This window comes from Amphiprion ocellaris, chromosome 4 (assembly GCF_022539595.1).
Source record: "Amphiprion ocellaris isolate individual 3 ecotype Okinawa chromosome 4, ASM2253959v1, whole genome shotgun sequence".
Lineage (NCBI taxonomy): Eukaryota > Metazoa > Chordata > Actinopteri > Pomacentridae > Amphiprion > Amphiprion ocellaris.
This window is the reverse complement of record NC_072769.1, coordinates 11,119,293-11,135,337: the sequence shown is the minus strand read 5'-3', so window position 1 is coordinate 11,135,337 and position 16,045 is coordinate 11,119,293. Positions and strand designations below refer to the sequence as shown.

General features: G+C 39.5%; 1 protein-coding gene across 3 annotated transcripts in view; it reads left to right on the top strand.

The window, feature by feature from the left end:
* The first annotated feature begins 523 nt into the window (after positions 1–523).
* The window catches only part of ubn2a (ubinuclein 2a), a 25,243-nt gene continuing 9,721 nt past the window's right edge, over positions 524–16,045 (top strand). For 2 of the 3 annotated variants that reach the window (XM_035945166.2, XM_023263732.3), the window contains exons 1-11: positions 524–1,123; positions 1,955–2,071; positions 3,407–3,508; positions 4,345–4,455; positions 5,475–5,578; positions 7,214–7,769; positions 9,638–9,708; positions 10,023–10,152; positions 11,510–11,616; positions 12,322–12,432; positions 12,908–13,051. In XM_035945166.2, coding sequence (XP_035801059.2) covers positions 821–1,123; positions 1,955–2,071; positions 3,407–3,508; positions 4,345–4,455; positions 5,475–5,578; positions 7,214–7,769; positions 9,638–9,708; positions 10,023–10,152; positions 11,510–11,616; positions 12,322–12,432; positions 12,908–13,051 — 1,856 coding nt within the window. In that variant the 5' untranslated portion in view covers positions 524–820. The remainder of the gene's footprint in view (positions 1,124–1,954; positions 2,072–3,406; positions 3,509–4,344; positions 4,456–5,474; positions 5,579–7,213; positions 7,770–9,637; positions 9,709–10,022; positions 10,153–11,509; positions 11,617–12,321; positions 12,433–12,907; positions 13,052–16,045) is intronic. The other variant, XM_055009971.1, reaches the window with a different exon arrangement.

Here is a 16,045-nt window from a genome sequence, read left to right as displayed (position 1 = left end):
GATTCAAAGTGAAATCTAAATATATTCCCACAGTTTATTGCAATGAGGAGTAGTTCTGCTGCAGTTCAACTGAGCATCAACAGGTGGTCATTAGTGCTTCTATTTAAATCAGCTGTTCCGGGGTGGTCAGCTGAGGCAGCCAATCCACTGGCTCGCCTTCTTCCCTTTAGGATTTGGGTGTTTGAGTGAGAGCTGGTTGCAAAAAAAAAAAAAACCAAAAAACACAATTCAGCGTTTTTCCTCAATAGTCGGGATGAAAGGCAGCAGGTGAAAGCTGCGAGGTGAGACGGCGGGATGGGTGCCTGGATTCCCGTAGCATGTGGGCCGTGTCTCCCACTCCCACGTCCTTCACTCACACACTTTATAAAGGTCATAATAGTGCTGATAGTGTTGTTATTATCGCCTGTTGTGACAGAGGCGGGTTTAGGATCGGGGCACGCCGTGATTGGACGTGATGACCCCCCCTGTGGCACGAGGCTTCCGTTTTGTGCGTACGCGCAGGCGCAGCGACCCCTCTCTTCTGATATTTTATTTACTCCCGAAACCCAAGATGGCTCCTGTGAATGTCTCAGTCCCATAGCAAATCGAGGATGCAAGTAGCTGGCGAAAAAACAACTTTTCCCCGACCGTCGCGTCCCCTGGAGTTCAATCCGTATGTTGCGGAGGAGGCTCTAACGTCCGTGTAGGCACCGAGCAGCCGTCGGAGCTCCGCGGAAGCTTCTTCAATCCACCAATTTGGAGTAGTTTCGCGAAGTAGCTCTTCTCCTCGCTGTCGCTGTCTGTCCGGAGCGAGGTTCAGGCAGGCAGGCGGCTCATCCAAATGGCCGAACCGAGAAAAGTGCAATTTGTCACCCTCTCGGCCTTCGCAGCTGGAGCAGCCGCGGAGTCTAGGAAACGCCGGTTGGAGGATGAGGCCGACTTCAACTTCGACAGAGCCGGGGAGGTAGAGGCAGCGACCGGGGCAGGAGGTGCTGCCAGCAACGGTCGTCTCGGCAAAACCGGCGACAGGGACAAGACTGCAGCCGAGAGGAGGGCGACTGTTCGGCTCAACCTGTCCCTGTCCGAGCCCGACGACCGCTCCTCCGCCGAGTTTAATTACGGCGAACTCATCCAAAACCTCCAGGTAGGTTTAATACTAACATTAACCAGGCCGGCGGAGACTGGAGCCGGAGTTTATTTTGTCGCTCTTGGAAGTGTTCGTATGGACTTGTCATTGCTAACTCAGAGGGGGAAGTGCACCTTGTCCTTCCGTGGACTAGCGTGGTGGAAACTGACCATTAGTGCGACTCAACACAAAAGACAGCAGCGGCAGTTTTTTGGCCACTCATGCAGTCCAGTCCACTCTGGGTTTCCAACTTCAGCTGCGCTCTCACGGATTGTAGCTTCTCCTCTCTGTGCACATGTCGAGATAAAGCTCGTCTTGTGCAGCTACCTGTGTCCTTTTCACTCAGGCTTGCCCAGCAACAAGCCCAGCCACACAGCCATTACAGCATTTGGAAATGCCACATGCAGTTTGGCCCTCTGGCTGCGGGTGATAGATAGATGAGAGAGCATTGCTGATGGAAGTACCAGGATGTAGCATGGGAGCAAGGCAAATGTCAGAGCAATGAGATCCAAGACAAGCTCGCTTCATTTTGTCTCTGTGCAGATGTTGATCGTCTCGTTTTCTTGTAGTGTTGTGTTGCAGGAGTGTGATTTTTTTTTTCCCTTTTTTTGAAAAGTTTGCAAACCTCAAGTTAATTACAAATTTCTCTTTCAGTCCACAGGCTGCTCACATCAGCAGTATTTTGTGGCTTATGTTAGGCTTGCTGACAATATTGTGATATTAATATTTTACTCATTGATCTACTCTTTTCTTGGAAGGTTGGTTTATACAACACAGAAGCTGGCAATGTTTCAGGAGAAGCACTGAAATTATTTAACTCTGATTATTACTGTTTTATTTAATATTCAGGCAAAGAAAAATCCTCCAAGTTTGACTTCAGCCAACAATCCCCACGATCCCTTCAATGATGAGGAGAAAGAGCGGCTCCAGGTTGAAGCCCTGGCAAAAAAGTTTGAAAATAAATATGTAAGTTAGCTTTTTTTTAATATATGTATATCTCTATTGTAACTGGAATCTTGAGGTAATTTCGAAACTCTAAGTCAAGTCACTATTATTTATATAGCATATTTAAAGCAGCAGCTGTTGAGCAACAGTGATTTCCAGTAGAAAAATAAAATTGTCATTATAAATGTACTTTAACAAGTTTAAATGTTGAGATTAAAACTCTACAGTTCTTAATAATGTGGATTAGCATACGTAATTTAAATATGAAGGTTAAAAAAAACAAATGATATACTATACAACTTTATCTGACTAATAGATGTCAAGGTTAGGGCCCTACAGTATTATTCATTTTGGAGATTACCATAAAGTTACGACTGTACAAAATACACTTTTTTATAAGGATATAAATAAGTGTGAGATGTACATTTTCCAGTTGAAAGTAAATTTGTAGTAAAAACATATTCAGGGGACCACACACTGTTTCTAAACTGCCTCAAGTATCATTTGTATTTTGTACTTGAGTATTAGAAGAAATTAGACGTGTACAAGATTTGTAGTCAACTAATACTGGCTGATTTATTGGTTAGCACTACTGTTATTGTTAGTTTAATAACTTTTTTATTGTCTCATAGTTGTAATTTGCTTTCTCCAAATCCTAAATTTGCTCTAAAGAGAGTCTTTAAAGGGATACCTGCTATTTTTAGACTTTTGATTTGCATTAAAAACCTTGCAACAGCCAAAAAAGAAGTGCAAAACCTCAGGAAGAGAAACATAATTTTTGAGCAGCTTATTCCGGATCTCCACAATTTAATTATAATGGGATTTGAGAATTTAAAATGTCATTTAACAAGATATCTATCTATCTATCTATCTATCTATCTATCTATCTATCTATCTATCTATCTATCTATCTATCTATCTATCTATCTATCTATCTATCTATCTATCTATCTATCTATCCACATTTTCCCTTTTGTTTTTTGGGGGAGGGTTTAATTACTGAGACACAAAGCATACTCAGTTGAACATTTTACGAATTGTAGAATAATCTGTAAACAAATAATGTGGAAAAAAAACCTGTGCCACCTTGTATGCCAACAGCAATAAATCTGAAAGAAGTCTATACCAGGATGGACAATTTTTCAGTCAGGCTGTTTCTGCAGGGTTTAAGTATGTTTGTGTTCTCCGGAGCACCAAATGTCCCTAAAACAAAACTGCACAGAGAATATTTTTCCAAATTGAGGACATTTCTCATTCTAATTAAAGAACCACTTTATGGTTTTGGCTTTATGTAAGGATTTTGCAGAGACCTGATGAATATTTGCGTGTGAATAAAAATGATTTTTATTTTTTTAGGGCAACACAGGCAAGAAGAAAAGGAAGGACAGAATGCAAGATTTGATCGATATTGGGTTTGGCTATGATGAAACAGACCCCTTTATAGACAACTCAGAAGCTGTGAGTAACTTTCACTTCATTTGTAATGAGGTGGTTTTTCAGTCCGGTGTCTAGTCTTTAATTTAGTGAGATATGTGATTTTGTCTTTATGACATTGCACATTGTTCTCTTTGCCTCGTTATTACCTACTGATTTATTTTATGTTCTCATTACGTTACTGAATCGCCAATCTGTTCTCTTACTGCACCGAGGTAAATATTATCCCTGCGTGGTTAAATATGCATGTCCTGCCTTAATGTTTCAAAACAGTACATGCAGTGGCACTTCTAAAGATAGACAGTTGTCCTTTTTTTACAACCAACCTGAGACTACGGTTTGAAATCATCCTCGTGACTCATGAAGACGTCCGTGCTCTCTGTGTCCACACACGAACATGTCATTTCTGTCTCGCAGTGTTAGTTGCTCACTATTCAGAAGATATCACTCTCTCTATCTGACTGTAATAGCTAGAATTATGCTCTTTGTATGGATTTGATGCTAGTCTATGATATTTGTTTTGGTGTTTTGATTGCCATCCTCTCTGCGCTCACAAATTGTCAGCGCCTGTTTGACTCTTTTTCTTTTTTTTTTCTGTCTTAAAATGATGGAAACATTTTCTCATCTGTGACCTGGTGGGATTGTGATTCTTTTTGGTCATTTATTTATTTTGGTCATCCATTTTCGCTGACCAACAGAAGAGCAAAGGCTGCTTCGTGAAATGTTAACGTTATCAGTTACTCAAAAATGTTTTCAGGTCTGCGGACGGCGTTCCCATTTTGTTGTGTAAGTGGAGTTATTGTTTTCTAGAGTCCTGTCATCTCACACTGCAAACTGTCTCCCATTGTTATTTTTCTCAGTATGATGAGCTGGTGCCTGCGTCTCTGACCACAAAGCTGGGGGGATTTTACATCAACACTGGCACGCTGCAGTTCAGAGCGGCCTCTGACTCCGAGGGAGAGGAGGACAAGGTGAGACTACCGTAACATAACACAACTGAACATAAAGAAATGAATACTTTATTATTTCAACAAGTTCTCAGGCCTGTATATATATGCATTTTTACTTTTCATGAAATACAACTCTGCTACAAGGCATGATGAGGATGACACAGGCCATGTTGTATCGTATTTGGGGTCATGAAAACCTACAAGCCAGCACAACAAATATTTACGTCAGAGGCTAGTGACAGAATATAAATAATGAAATAAACACAAACAAATGAAGAGGATAGGATGATAAGCCTCCTAGTTTTCTGTAAGCCACAATTTTAGGAAGTGTAGTTTTTACTTATTTTAGTTTACAGAGTTAACTTAGTCTAAGTGTTTGTACCACAGAAACTTTTATTAATTTTTTTCTGAAAGCATGATCTGCTTGTTGCCATGATAGCAGAACTGGCTTTGGAAATGTCAGTCGTTTTAACACTGATTTAGACTCAAATAACTAGACTGGTGTTAGATAGACTGGTGTAGCGTTTCTGTACGACCTTCATACTCCCCTGAAGATGAATCTTAGTGGACGACTGATCTTTCCTACTTTATCTAACCACTAAACTAAGAGGGTAGACAAACATGCTTGCTTGATGTAAGCATTAAGCTCAAAACACTGCTGTACCTCAAGTTTTAAAGTGCCTCTAACATGGCTGTAGACTCTTAGTTTCAGTTTAATAGACATGATTTAATCCCAGTCCTAAATTTAAAACTTTTTTCAGTGGAAATCTTCATAGATTTTTTTTTTCTTTTAGTCTAAAACTCTGTTTAATTCATGTCTGGGAGTGTGAGCTTTTTTTTTTATTGCACTACCTCCAAAATACAAAAATCCTATCAAATAATTCACCACAAAATAATCATGTTTGGTGGAAATTCTAAATGATATGGTTAACTTTGAGAAATATAATGTTTCCTAAATATGACTGTGCATCTCAACAGGACCCAACACCTGTGTGTGTGTTCCTCAGACAGAACTGAAAGCGATTATGCTCTTGTTTTAGAAGCTGAACAATGACAAGGAGCAGGTGGTTAAGAAGAGGAAAAAGAAGGAAGTGAACAACCTGGAAGAGAAGAACCCGAAGAAGAACAAAGTACCTAAACAAGGGTGAGATTAATGTGTACACTGTTAACATCTTGTGTCTGTTAGTGAAGTTCAGCTTCTCTGTGAAAGGCATCTGTGGCAGAAGAGGCTCATAAGTAGCTGAGTCTGCTAAAACTTCTCTATCCAGGGACATCACTTTCCATGCATTTGTAAAGTAGCCCTTTTAAACAATCTCCACCTTAATCAAATGATTCATTACCATTAAGCCAAGCTTTTAGACACAAGTCACTTTAAAATCCACAATTATGTGTGTGGACAGATTTTCCTCCTGCGCTTTAAAAGTTGACCTTTTGGACACCCGAGAATTTGTGGGCTGCTGCAGTGAGTGACGTCTCTTTGTCCGCTGTTTACCACCCCGTGTGACATTATCCTCCTCTGCTTTTGTGCGGGAGGATCCTCTTCACACATCTATCATGAGGCAGGGATGCTGACTGAGACTTGCTCTTAGCTGCTGTGACAAGCCAGCCACCTTCCAGAAAACGCTCTATTATCCACGCTCAGATATGCCGAATACTCCAACATGCCACCATTCTGAAAACAACATCTAAAAATAGCAGCAGCTATTGCCATTGTGCCATTATGAAACGGATGATGTTATATATGGGTGTGCGTGTGTCAGATCTTTGAGAACAGACTGCAGGTTAATCCTTCAGAATCCCTCCAGTTGAACACTTTCTAAATGGTGTTTGTCAGCATGTGTTGAGATCTCATTTTACCAGTGAAAATGCCTTTATTGCCTCATTAGAATTTCTGAGGTCAACTGGTGAATTGGGGAATTTTTTACAAAAGGAAGAGGAGTGGCCTGATTTCAGATTTGCACATGAACTGAAGTGGGTTTATTGTAGCTGGTTTGTTGCTGTTTGAAGCAGTCTGAAAAACAGTTTAGTAAAATAGGTGGGATGACGTGAGCATCATATTTCTATGAAAACTAGTGGCAGCAACCTGCAGCAAGCACGAATGAGACAGATGTAGTTGTAAGTCGACTTTCATCAGAACAATTTTTTCACGTCTTTTTTTGCATTTATTAAACATCTGAGGCAGAAAAATAAAACAACTGACTCACACTGATCTTCAAATCTGTGTGCTCTGAAAATTACATTTAGTTTAAACTTACACAAAAAACAATGCTCTTTAATGAACATATTTTTGATTACTAAAATATGCTCTTAAATGAACATGTTTTTGATTACTAAAATAGAGGTTTGAATAAAGGTTGAAGTCTTTCTGCAGCTTTTTGATTTGGCTAAAGACGTTGACATGAAAATGACTGTCCTGGTTATAGTCAGTTTTTGGAGTATGTAAATATCATGCAGATAAGGAGACATTCCTAAATATGCTACCGGTAGTTTGATTTCTCTGAGAAAAAGAGGACACTGTCTCAGCTTGATCCATATTTTGGATTTTGGCATAGAAAGGAGTGGCTGAGATGTTGAAGAATCACGTAGCTACAAGTAGATTCATAGCTGGTTTTCACATATTCTGTGTAAGCGTCACATTATGAAAGATATTTAAACTATGATTTGATATTGAAACAACATGCCAGTGCTGTCTGAGACACAGTTTTTTTTGTCTTTTATTGAAAATATGAATTTAGTGTTTTGCTAAAAAATAAAACGCTGCTGTGTGTTCTTCCAACAGAGTGACAGCTCTCAACCTCCACCGGCCGGAGAAGAAGAAGCGAAAGAAGCTGATGAAGGACTCGCTGTATCTGGCAGCCATGCTCCGCCGCTTCACCCGGGAGAAAGAGGAGATGAGGAAAAGAAACCCCAACATGGCTCACCCCGGCCTGGCAGGAGGTGTGGCTAACAAGCCCCACTCCGGCAACTCAACGAACCACCTGTTAGCCTCTAACTCCACTCACCCGCAGGGCAATGCAACCAGCAACGATCTCTCGCTGGCAGACCTCACCTCGGACCCCGCTGTGATGTCACTGCTGGGCTCAGCCAATGAGAAGGAGCTGCAGGATCTCCTAAGCGACCTGGACTTCAGCTTGTTGGAGACTGACCAGCAGCACGCCATGGCGACAGCCAGAGAGAACGGCATTCTGGGAGTCGGTGTTCCGACTCATAAAGCAGCAGTAGGAGGAGGTGGCCAAGGGCGAGGCCTGGGGTCTTCCAGCGGACTGTTTTCCCCGCCCCCGCTCCCCAGTGGACTGCCTGCTCCTCTTATTAAACGCATCGAGGACCTGCGGGCGGTGAGTCAACCGCAGTCTGTTAGTGGGTGGCTGCAATTACCTGCGAACCTCTTCACTGCAGTTAAACACAAATGCCATTCAGCTGAGGAAGTGGCACAGAATGTTTATTGTTGCTGCTGAGCCCAGTGAGAATAGTGTCTTTGCCAGTTTAGGAGAAACACAGCTTAAAGCTGAACCCTGAGGGGTTTTATGTAACTAAAACAGCAGGGTTCTCACCACTACCCTTTGAAGAACTTTTTATTTTCTAGTTGTGCTTATATCTGGGAGCCTCGGATCTTTTTTTAGATGTTGGTGAAAATGTAAAGGGAAGTTGGGACGCAGTTGAGAAGGATGATGCAAGTGAAGGATGCAGAGGTGAAGAATAAGAAGAGGGAGCAGGAGGGAGGAAGAGGAATAAAAAAAGAAGCAGCGGATTTTTTTTTGTTGTTGTTTCAAAGACAACATATGGAGAAAGCTTGAGAGATTCAGAATAATTTTATTTTATGACTTTAATTCATCACGGGAAGAGTTGTGTGGTTCATGTAATCTGAATCAAGAGAAAAAAATACATGCTGGTATTGTAGTTCTTTTCCAGTTCAGGTTCAAATTCTATGAAACAGTCTAAGAACTGTAAACGTGGAAAAACATGAAATCATAGAAAACAAAAGGTAATTTTTTTGACAGTTTTGGTACCTGTTCTACTGAATCCTCAGGGCTGTATTAACCAACGTGTTTGGTTTTTTTTTTGCCAGTTTTCAAACAAGCTTACAAAAAAATAATTGACAACGAGCGTTTTTAGTTAAGACTATAACTGGACCTCATGTCATAAATATTAATAGAATGTTAGAAGTACAGCAGTAAAGAGGTTTTTTTACAGCCACATTGTAGCAGGAGAGTTAGGGCTATTGTAATCATGAAATTTTAATTAGATTCATTGTCATGTAAATGATTGTGATTAATGATTTAATTGTCTTTTTCTGTTTGTTTTGTTCTGCTATGAGATTTAGAACAGTGGTATTAGTGCCTTTGACCGCCATCTTTTTGGAACAAATCCAACACATGGCCTTCTCCATAATGTTCGGTTCTCCTTTTCCATTTAACTAAGATGTGCCTACAGCAGTGCCACGGTGTTGGACTTTGCTGCTAAATCCATGGATTTAATGTCGATAGATGCACATTGAAATGCAATCCATCAAATAAGTTTAGGACCTCGAGATAAACAGGAGGAGAGCACGAACTGTGGAAAATGACATGGAAATACTGATAAAAGTCTGCACTTTCTGTCATTTATATCCAGCTGTGTTATACAACAATTATACATAATGATCATGGTTGGTTAAGATAATTACAATCAATTGTGAGAGGTCTAGGGATACTTGCTGTGCAGTTTCCACATTTCACTTGGTCTTTATTGAGAATCTGCTGTAGTACAGCGCAAGACACAAAAACATCACTTGTAGTTTATCTCTTTTCACTTTTGATTGGCCAGAAATTTGCATCCTCACTTGTTGATGTGTGTTACCACTACAGATGCAGATGAGGAGATCCTTCACGGCAGGCATGTTTAACAATTAATGCTAAAATTACGTACTGAGTGACCGAAAATCCTGTGGTTTGAGTGGAAGTGTGAAACCCTGCTTTTCATGTTTTGTTGGTCCGGTTCTTTGGTCCTCACTTTGGTCATTTAAACACAGTAGCTTAAACTGTATTTAAAGGGTAATCAATTAGCCCTTTTAACCCTTAAAGATTTCTGGTTGTAATTGGAGCCAAGCTCTGTGTCAGACAGGTAGAGGAGTTGAAGCTCTCGAAGGCTCAGCGTCACAGATATGTGAATGTAATTGTAGCGTATGGAACAGTGCTGTATGCTGACTCAGCTTTTTCTACTACAGGCCTCGCGGCAGTTTGATCAGGAGGGCAGGAAGAAATTTTTCACCCTGGACATGAATAACATTCTCCTGGAGTGAGTAGGACAGCTTTTAAATCACCGTCAGACAAATCCCAGCTCACTCTCCTCCTCCTTTTTCAGGCTCTCTCACTCATTTTCAGCAGATTTCCCTCGCCACCTCTTCTGCTGTCTCTAAGTGTTTTGTTTTCTCTCTGTCTCTCATTGTCTGTGGTAATGACATGCTTCTCATTTCCATTCACACTCCTCTCATTTCTCTGCCTCTTCCCTCTGCCCTTCCCCGTCGACTCCTTCAATCTCCCATCTCTGTGGTTTTTTTTTTGTTTTTTTTGACGTTTTTCTAACAGTTTTGACTCTCTGCCTCCTCTCAGCATTGAGCTGCAGGTCCAGGAGCAGCCACCTGAGGTGCGTTCAGACATCTACTCGCACATGGAGGCATTTGTTCCGTGCAATAAGGAAGCGCTCCTCAAGCGCCTGAAGAAGCTCAGCCTCAATATCCAGGTGAGTGAGGCTTATCTGTGGAGGAAGTCATAAATCCTCTCACACGACACTGATCTGGAATATGATTAGAATGAAATCTTTCCTGCTGCACCTTTTCTGATTGCTCTGTGGTCACTACAAGTCACGTTCAGAAGGGGCTGAAGGCCCTGTGTGAGCACTTTAAAAATCTCATCACGTAGTGGCGTGAATGAAAAAAGGAGACACATTCACCCACCCTGCCAGTGGCTGTGTGAAGAGGGTGTCGGTGTCTGATTTTTTTTTTTTGTTTGTTTCTGAAACTGACAAAAATGAAAAGTTAACTGAACTTTCATAATTTAAGCCATAACTTACACATCTTCAAAGCAAAACAAACTGCTGAAAGTGCTCACTCAAATCTCATAGTTTTTATCTTTATGTAGCAATACGTCTATAATTTCTGCCATAAATTCAGATTTCAGACATAATTATTGATGGTGTTTTATATTAATAAACATAAAAAGATGTATAGGTTGGTGAAATGAAGCTGCAAAGGGCAGACAGTGATCCTGAGTTCTGACTGAGAACGGTAAAATGCAAAAAAAAGACTATAGACCTCAAACTGTAAATTGTCACATTCCAGCTTCAAATTTCTTCTCACAGTCCTGTTCCATTTCTGCAGTGACCCCACACTAAGAATAAGCCTTTACAGTTTATTTCTTCTACTTGCCTCCAAATGCTTCCTGCTTTTGTGTGTTTTTGATTTTTGTATATCATACCAATGATTTCTGTGGTCCCTGGTGGCTTACTTGGCAACAGATTCATGCTAATTTGTGATCTTAAAATATGATCTATTTAGGATTTTTAAATAACAGACGTATCAGGAAAGCCCTAAAATACAATTCAAAGTGTTTCTGTTTTATGATTTGTGGTTATTTTCTGAGGAAGCTGTCTAACCTCAAAACTGATCCCCCAGTTTCTCCACATCATTTTTTCCTTTTCAAACAGCTTTTAATCTTCCCAGCTTCAGTGTGGGCAGACTACAGCAGCGAGGACTGCCAATGAAAACAGCCTTCCAAATGTCTTTTGTCATGCACCATTAAAGTAGCATTGTTGACAAAATAAATCAAAATACTCCCCCTCTTTCAACCTCTTTTTCTCTTCTTCTATACTTCCCCTCTTCCCTTCCACCATCTCTTTCTACCATTTATTTGTGTGTTTCTTCCTTCTCCCCACTTTTCTTTAATCCTCTTGTCATTTTATTCTCTTTCACTGTTGCTCGGCCTCCATCTTTTCCCACTCTGACTTCAATTTCTTCCCTCCAACTGTTTTTTTTTTGTGTGTTTCTCTATCTCTCATTACCGTTCATTTCCGTCTGTTTCTGCCTTTCTCCCTGTTTCAGGACGATCGCCTGCGGACGCCACTGTTGAAGCTGAAGCTGGCAGTGTGCAGTGTGATGCCTGAGCAAATAGCAAAATATAACATGGACTGCATGGCCAAGGTTGCAAAGTAAGTCAATCCTGTTTTAGGAGATAAGTATTATTATTAAGACACTTAATATTGTTTTTTTCTTTAATTTCTCACTTCTCTGTTGATAGAGACCTGACCAATAGCACATACAATAAATCTGAATTAAGAAATGATGAATGTCAAATAGATTTTTTATATATCAAATGATATCTCATATATTGTATTTATGTTGTGAACATAACCTATATCTCAGGAAAAATATAACAAATTGTGCAAAAGTTTCATTGCTGTGGAAACAAAAAATCTAAATTGTTCTGTGGAGCATTTTGTCATCTTAAACTGGTTACTCAACACACTTTTCAGACCTCTAAAAATACCTAATTCTTGTTCTGCTTCTGAGCCAGGTGTCGGCCCAGTTATACAACCTAACTTTTTCTATGAACCTAAAAACCTGGTTTTATTATTGGCAGAAATGCTGCCACCTAAACATACAACAGCATGAAAGCACAGAAAACATTTAAAAGTGACTTGATGACTTTAAAGTACTTTAACCACTCTGACCAGTTCAGTTTCACATCAGTATGAAGCCCTACACACTTATAAGATGAATCACGTTCAACTTGCTGACTTTGATGAGTTTAACACGGTCTTTCTTTTCTTTGTATTAAATTAAGGTAATTTGATAAAGTTTATTCAAGCTGCTCTTCCATTTTCCCTCATCTGTTGCTGTTTGTCATCCTGCAGGCAGCAGTCCGAGGAGGGCGATAAAAACGGCTCAGAAGAGGAGGATGAGGAGAAACCTGGGAAAAGAGTGATGGGCCCACGGAAGAAGTTTGTCTGGGATGACAAGCTCAGGTAATGATCCAAAACAGTCCTGCAGGAATAGCTTGACTGGATGCCATGCAGTATGTTTGTGGTGCTGCAGGTTTGCTGCTTTTTTCTGGTTTGTTTTTCTCATCATGTCTTCTTTTGTCTTCTTCTTCTCTGTTGTTCTCCTTGGTTGGTGTCTAATCCAGTACACTGAACTCGTACAGGCCTTAAAGATTGATCAGGAGGCCCTCAAAAGGCCTCAATATGGAAAAAAAAAAGGAAACCAAGTCATGAATATTTCTTTTAACAGATCATTGAAAGTTGCAGAAAAAAACCTGAATTTTATTCCTGCATGAATGTAGCAACCCTGAATAAGGAATTTGTGTCTGAATAAAATGAGAAGAACCTTGAGAATTTTTAACACTGATTACTACATCTGACTCGCTGAAACATGTCATTATGTGCTCTGCATCTGCAACCTAATTTAGACTTCAACACTGAGCGATTTGTGTTTGTGCAGGAACCTGCTGTGCAGCTTGGTACGAGTGAAGCTGAGCTGCTATGAGATGGAGAATCAGTGCACTCTGTCTGTGGAGGACTACCTCAAGGCCTTCTTAGAGAATGAGGTCAAACCACTATGGCCTAAGGGCTGGATGCAGACCAGGTCCGTATGTGTGTGTCGTTGTGCGTCTGTATGTGTCATTGTGGTTACATAGCCTTTAAATTATAACCATTATGACCGAAAAGATGATCTGGACTATTTTATCCAAAATTTAGATCATGATTGTTTGGCAGATTCAACGACTGTGTGAACTTTCACCGGTCAATAAGTTGTGGCCGCCAGGGGGACATCGGTCCGAATACAATACAAGGCGTTCCCTTTTTCTCCTTTATTCGTAACAGAAGTTACACATATGCATCCTTATGTGTGGTTCTATAAACAAGAAAAAAATAGAAATAAGCCAACAATAAGTATCCAAAACTGCATAAACATGTAACAGCAACTATGATCTTAAATATAAACAAAGAACATATTCAGCCTACCAGTAAAATGCACGCCCACAGAGCAAGTGACAGGCAACACCAAATATACGTCTGAACAGTCCCAGCAAACACTCACTTCTGAAACTTCCATGAACAGGGAAAGAGAGTTCTCCTGTGCAGAACAGCAGAGCTTAGTGGCCTCTGATTGGCCAGTGTCTTAATTGTCTGTTAAGCAGGCCTTTTCCTGTCGTCCTTTTTCACAGTGATTATTCATTGATTGTAGGACCAAATCTTTTTATTGCACTTTAACATTTAAATAAGCAGAATGCTACTTGCACCTCCATGTTGTGTTTCCAGCTAATGTCCAAATCTTTGCATCAAAATAAGACTTTAAATAGGACAGTTAACTCTAGAAGACCCTCTAGTCTCCTCACGCAACAGTGTGACCAGAAATTACTTTAAAAAGAGCGAAGTAAGATGTTAATTTAAATGATTTACCCAAGTAGAAACCAAGTGATTTTGTTTACATGACCTGTTCTCTATGAATTGAGCATTTTAAATGTCAATATTGCAGTGGATCATGGTCATTTATTTGTAAGGCGCCAAAATCAAGATTGAAATGAATATTCGAATAATTGTGATGCTGTGCAGTCACAATTATTCCAACCCCCTTAATATTCACAACATTTTAGTAATGTGAATAAAATTTAGTGAAAATATATTAGCTAAACTTCAGTTAAATAAAGAAACCTTTATAATGAATATTTGACTTTTTTCCAGAACATTAAATTGAGCTAACTGATACTACTAAAGTGGAGTATAGCTGGAATTATTTAATTAAAAACTACCCAAAAATTCAACCCTAAAAGTCAGCATTTAATAATATTTTTAACTTTTTGACTTCCAATAAGTGTTTGAGTTCCTTCAGCAGCAAAACAGTAACACAACAGGATAAAGCCACCTCCATGTTTCCCTGTTAGAACGATGTACTTATCCTACAGTCCTCGTACAATTCTCACACCAGACAAATGACTGATCCACGACAATTCATCCATCTACACAGTTCCAGTTTGGTCTGATCACTTCATAAATGAGACTCCTAGAGCTCTGCAGATCATTCCATTTATTTCTTGCATATTTTAGTTGACTTTTCTGTAGCTTTTGGACAGAATTTCAATGCAATGAGGTGTTTTTGAAGTCTGTACTGATACTTTTGCTCACTAATGATACCCCTTGGAGAAATTTCGCCCCTTCTAACTCTGGATGGTTTGTTGCTGTATTATCTATCGGCTGCAAACTTGTGCTGCAAACTGTGAATTTGAAGTGTCTGGGAAATCTTTTTGAAACTAATCCCCTTGGTGTAATGAAATAATTTTTTCTGCTAGCTTATGAAACAACTTGTTTATCTTTTGTACGTTTGATACTGAGCTTGAACACCTGCACAGGCATAAATTACATCTGGATCAGAGATGAGAGATCAGAGCTTAATGTGTTTTGCAGCAATTTAGTACACTTACTTGCGAGTAAGTGAATTAAAAAAAAAACAGCAATATTAGTTTGAGGATGAATAATTACAGCAAAGCTTTATTACAAAAAAATACAGCAACAGATGCACAGTTTCATTATCACCAGACCCTTTTCATAGCAGCCGTTTTGGCATGGAATAGGAGATAAATACAGGTGTCCTGAATCCTATTAATGAATGGTCTTTTCTGTTATGCACAGAGCCCTAATTATTGTCATTATAACACCTGTGTTTACCCCCTAATTCATGCCAAAGTGTGAAAAATATCATGTGAGACACTTCATAAAAGTTTAAATTTGAAAGATTCTAGATAATCACACAATGTTTATTATATATTAGACAATAAAATTGAGCTGCAACTCTGGCTGTTTTTAACTCACCTTAAAATACCTCTACCCCTCTACCTCCACCTCTCTACCTCTTCTGTCCCTCTCAACCCGCCCGGCCAGCAGGCAGATGGATCCCCCCACATTAGAGCCGGGTTCTGCTCGAGGCTTTTTTCCCTGTTAAAAGGGTGTTTTCCTTGCCACTATCGCCTTTTGGCTTGCTCTGGGAGTCAGGCATATGGATTCTGTAAAGCGTCTCGAGACAATTTGACTGTAATTGGCGCTATATAAATAAAATTGAATTGAATTGAATTGAATTGAATTGAATTGAATTGAATTGAATTGAATTGAATTGAATTGAAATAGCCAGGTAGTAAAAGTATGTGTATTACCCATAATTACACAGTTGTCGTAAATACCGGCTTAACCTATATTGAATTTATACATTTCTTCTACATTTACTGCTCCTACTAGTTTCGTGGTAGCGAATAGATTTGATTTATTTAAAGCATATTCAACCTCAAAAAAGTCTAATTTTACTGAGTTCTTAGTTTTTATTTTACAGAGATCTACACTGTTGCGAATTACTCAGATATTAACCAAAATAGATGTTTAATTCAGATGTGCAATGTAAAATGACATTGAAAATCTGTGAATAACTATAAAGTTTCCATTTTTTAAAAAGAATATTGACATTTTTAGACATAGTTTAAATGCAGTCTACAAATATTTTCTTTTTATTTTATAGATGCAACTATTAAATTCAAGTTATATATTGTAAATTTCTTTCTAAAAACATTTTGCCATCCCATCTGCTGAAATC